At 46.1% G+C, this 4,438-nt stretch overlaps 1 protein-coding gene across 2 annotated transcripts; it reads left to right on the plus strand.

Annotated features, from left to right (window-relative positions):
- Positions 1-449: 449 nt before the first annotated feature.
- LOC148010065 (uncharacterized) lies at positions 450-2,783 on the plus strand. Of its 2 annotated transcripts, none has more exons than XM_087672934.1 (3): positions 450-584; positions 706-1,660; positions 1,780-2,783. In XM_087672934.1, exons 2-3 carry the CDS (start codon positions 1,012-1,014, stop codon positions 2,229-2,231), a joined length of 1,101 nt encoding a protein of 366 aa, XP_087529060.1. In that variant the 5' UTR covers positions 450-584; positions 706-1,011; the 3' UTR covers positions 2,232-2,783. The 2 variants fall into 2 exon arrangements, with proteins under 2 accessions (XP_087529060.1, XP_087529061.1); XM_087672935.1 differs by having other exon boundaries at positions 493-584; positions 945-1,660.
- The last annotated feature ends 1,655 nt before the right edge of the window (positions 2,784-4,438 follow it).

The following is a 4,438-nucleotide window of genomic DNA, read 5'->3' on the forward strand; positions in this document are numbered from 1 at the left end:
CGTGTTACACTTCCACGTTCCATGTCGTGTCGTGATACGCTTCCGCAAAATTGTAGGACCGCTGATTAGAGGGTGATCTCTCATGAGGCGGGCTCCACGGGGTGGGTGTTGCCTACCCCATAACGGGCCTCAGAAAGAGGGTCCGTTGCACCCAACAAAACCTAGACCATAGTATCTAGCTACTCTAGTATTTTCTAAGAAAGTGGGGAGTGGCAGGGCACTTCGCATTAATGAAACTGTAGCTCTCACGTATTTTGACATTGTTGTTAGCCGGCCGACTCCCACATGGTAGAATAAGGGTCATGTGCGCAATATTGAGCTTATAAATAGGTTCGGCTTGCTGCCTGAGACGGTCGGGACTCGACCCGCCGAGGAAACTTGGAAGCTTTTCTCGCTCTCAATTTTCTTCCATTTCTCCCGCTTCCATTCCTAAAGTCCCACTCCCTCTACCCCTTTACGACCGATGGGCGCTCTTGCTTTGGAGGTCGAGTCCGGTAAGCCAGAAAGTCAGCAGTCCACGTCTCCTCTCCAGCGGCCGGATGAGCAAGTAGTGGTGATGGGGGAGTCTCTGCTAGAGCAGCGTGGTAAGAGACCAGACGGGCACTGTATACCCTGATCAGCTCTCTTATTATTCATGATATGCTTGTCCGTAGTTAATTTTATGTTGTGCGCTTCTATTAATAAGACTGTTGCTTGCACTGACAGAAATATAAGCTATCGCGCCAGTGGCCACAGCTGAAAAAGAAAATATAACTCAGGGTACTAGATGCCGTTAGAATATTCTTGTGCGCCGTTATGCTGTCGGTTCATGTTAATGTGATTTGGAGCGGCTGTTTGAGCGTTGCCACTGTGTTATCTTCTTTGATTAATGTCTGGCAACAAGATTGATTCTTGGCACTGCGGCTTCTTTCTCGTATTTGACAATTGGTGGTATCAAACTGCAGAAGACAATTGCGAAAGAGGGATAAGCGGCAGCGCTCCGTTAGAGGATCCACGGTCGACGAGCTGGACATGCAGGACAGTACTGTTCGGGAAAGGGATAGGCTTCTGGGCGCTGATGACAGTGAGCAGCATAGCGCTAGTGCTGGGCCTGTCCTCGGGCACGCTGCTGGGGCGGCTCTACTTCGCGCACGGGGGCACACGGAGGTGGCTATACACCTGGATAGAGAGCACGGGCTGGCCGGTAATCGCCTTGGTCCTGCTGGTGTGCTACAAGTGGCAAGGGGTAAGGCCGACCCCGCTGACGCCGAAGCTGGCGATGATCTATGCGGCCCTAGGCTGCATGACGGCCTTCGACAACCTGCTCTACTCCTGGGGCCTGTCGTACCTGCCGGTCAGCACCAACTCGATCGTGTCGTCGACTCAGCTGGCGTTCAACGCGTTGTTTACGGTGGCGCTAGTGCGGCAGCGCGTGACGGCGTCCGTGGTGAACTGCGTCGTGTGCATCACGGCCGGGACGGTGCTCATGGGGGTGAGCGCGGGGCCGATGGACCGGCCATAGGGCGTGACGGAAGTGCAATACGTGGTTGGGTTCGTGACGACCATTGCGGCGTCGGCCCTGTTTGCGTTGCTGCTGCCGCTGATCGAGCTGCTGTACGTGAAAGGCGTAGTGGGAGGCCGGCAGGCGCAGCGCAGCTTCGTGGTGGTGATGGAGGTCCAGGTACGTAGCGTTTGTTGTTGACGGTTTAACTAGGTTAGCATATAAGCTGCCTCGCAAGTGAGTGAGAGACGCTTTAACTTAAGTCGACTGAGAGAACGAGATTGCATGTTCTGCTGCAGGTGGCCATCTCCATCGTGGCCTCCGTGGTGTCGCTGATCGGGATGTGGGCCGCAGGAGATCTCAAAGCCATCCATCGCGAGGCGATGCACGCTTTCGACCTGGGGCCGACGAAGTACGCCATGACCCTGCTGTGGTCCGCTGTGGGCTGGCAGCTCTACTTCGTGGGCGGCGTGGGGGTGATATTTGCGGCGTCGTCCCTCATGTCCTGCGTGCTCATGACAGCCATGATCCCGGCCCTCCCCCTCCTCGCCCTCGTCTTCTTCGGCGACCACTTCGACGCCCTCAAGGGCATCGCCCTCGCCCTCTCCTTCTGGGGCTTCTGCTCCTACATCTACGGCGGCTACCTCGAGCAGCATCGCAGCACATCGTCAAAACCAGTGCCATCAGCACCTGCAGCCAGTATAAGGATCGATACGTAAATGATCTGTCCTCGCCGGTGCTGCAGCCTTAAATGTCAACAGCAGTACTTTGTGGACTTCCATGTACATATTTTAAGCTTTCCACGCACGTTCTGAATCTCACCAGTCAACGATTTTTATGGCCCTTTGTACAGACATGCTGGTAACTTCCACATTCATGAGTGGCCTACCGTGTATATGGGACGTCAATATAAAGCGCAAATGATATCAGACATATGACAATAAATATTGAATCGTCAAAGGTGAACACTGCATCAAGAAGACAGCACCACACATTGTGTGATGCAGACGCAATTTGGCCATGTGGTAGAGACTCACTGGGAGAGAGCAGCCAACAACAATCCACTTCTTGACGCAACCTTAATGGCCATCCTCAAAAGTATACACAAGCTGCATACTTAGAATTCTCAGAATCGATGATCATTGAAGATTTGAACAATTGCAACCATACTTTAAATTTGTTGATGATCGCTGAAGATTTGAACGATTGAAATCATACTTCAAATTTGTTGTAAATAGTGGATAAGCACTTCAACGCATTATTACTGACTATCCTGAGAATTGATGATTATTGAAGATTTGAACAATTGAGACCATATTTCAAATTTGTTGTAAACAGTGGATAAGCACTTCAACACATTTGGTTTGAATAGTTGAACCCATTGTTAAAGTTTTATTAGAGTGAGATTGGACTATTATACCAAACATACTTGTTACTTGAGTATTTCTTTGGTGGAAAAAATCTGAGTTGTAGGAATGAGGTTTATTCAACCATTTAGTTTGTGTCTCATCATTGTTGACCTACTTTATAATATAACTACTCTACTGTTTGCAAACTAACTCTTTCCCATGCAAATTCCCTTCATATAGCATAAGGTCCACTACAAACACACTTACAAACCTTTTGGGTAGTATTTCATCTTGGGAAATACATTTGAAATATTTTCAAAGACTCCCTAAACAACTACCATTTTTTCATATTATTATTAAATTAAATCAAACAATTTTATTTTTGTAAGGCATTCACTCTTCTTCATCTTCCTCTTGTATTGCACCATCACTATCATTAGCTTCTATCCATACACCTTTTGAGCTAGATTATGCATCCTCTTCTCTACTATCAACAAGAGCATTACTTTTTTCTGAATGCAAACTTTTCTTTTCCAAGTTTTTGACTTTTCTTCTAGTACATCTTGTTTTTCTAGGCTCATCATTATATCGGCATTATCATCATCTTTCTACAAACCAAGAACTTTCTCTTTGAAAATTGCAATGGCTGACTTCTTGGGATGTCCAGTTGTTGTAAGGAAAAGATCATATAGTAATTTATCCATCTTATCAAGTTTTAATATGCTTGTGCATTGGCTTGAATTTGCTTGCTTTCTTTTTCTTGTAGGATTTTTTGTAGCACTACAACAAAAAGGGTTCATAGACGCGCTTGTAGACGCAATATTTGAATTGTGAAAAAAAATATCGGGCGCGTTTATTAACGCATCGATTTGCACGTCTACAAAATCGCGTCTAAAAGTGCGCTTATGATCAGCGTTACACGCACACTTAGACGCGCCTTTAGACGCGCGTATAAACGCACTACGTAAATATATAATCATATTTTTTAAAAAGTGGATATATTCATATTGTGCGTCTATACAAGCGTGTATCTACGCGTGTAAAACCACGTTTACTCTGAAAGTCTTTGACGAAAATAGACGCGTTTTTATCCTGCAATTTAGAGGCGCTGATAGATGCGCAAAATAGAGATATGAAAAAAAAAAAACCAGAGAGCAAGACCACATGCTCTCTAGTTTTTTTCCCCCCATCAACATCAAATTGTATGCTTAGAGATAGCAGAGAAAGATTATTTCGAAGATTGGATACTGAAAACAAAACAATGTATGTAGCACACGAAATTTCATATATATAGATGAAACATTTTTACATTATGAGTTCTAGTGCTTGTGACGTCATGGTCGCAAGCACTAGCTGAAAGTAATACATATCAAAAATGAAAATTACAAGCCAAGGGGAGGCATGCATGCATGGGGCTCCTCTATATCTCCTCAGAAGAGGCATCATCATCGCTACCACCAGCGCTGCCTGTGCCGCTGCCGTTGCCACCACTGCTACTGCTAGTCCCCCCTTCGCTATCCTCAACTGCATCAAGGTTCGCCTAAACAAAGGATTAAGGTATATAAATACCATTACAAACAATAAATTAGAGTTATCTATACTTTTCATG

The sequence above is a fragment of the Lygodium microphyllum genome, chromosome 30 (genome assembly GCF_053477565.2).
Source record: "Lygodium microphyllum isolate KBCC chromosome 30, Lygodium_microphyllum_v1.1.10, whole genome shotgun sequence".
Lineage (NCBI taxonomy): Eukaryota > Viridiplantae > Streptophyta > Polypodiopsida > Schizaeales > Lygodiaceae > Lygodium > Lygodium microphyllum.

Coding starts and splice junctions, on each gene's coding strand:
- LOC148010065 (XM_087672934.1), top strand. CDS start 1,012: ATGCAGGACAGTACTGTTCGGGAAAGGGATAGGCTTCTGGGCGCTGAT. Junction 1,661..1,779: donor TGGTGGTGATGGAGGTCCAG/GTACGTAGCGTT, acceptor GTTCTGCTGCAG/GTGGCCATCTCCATCGTGGC.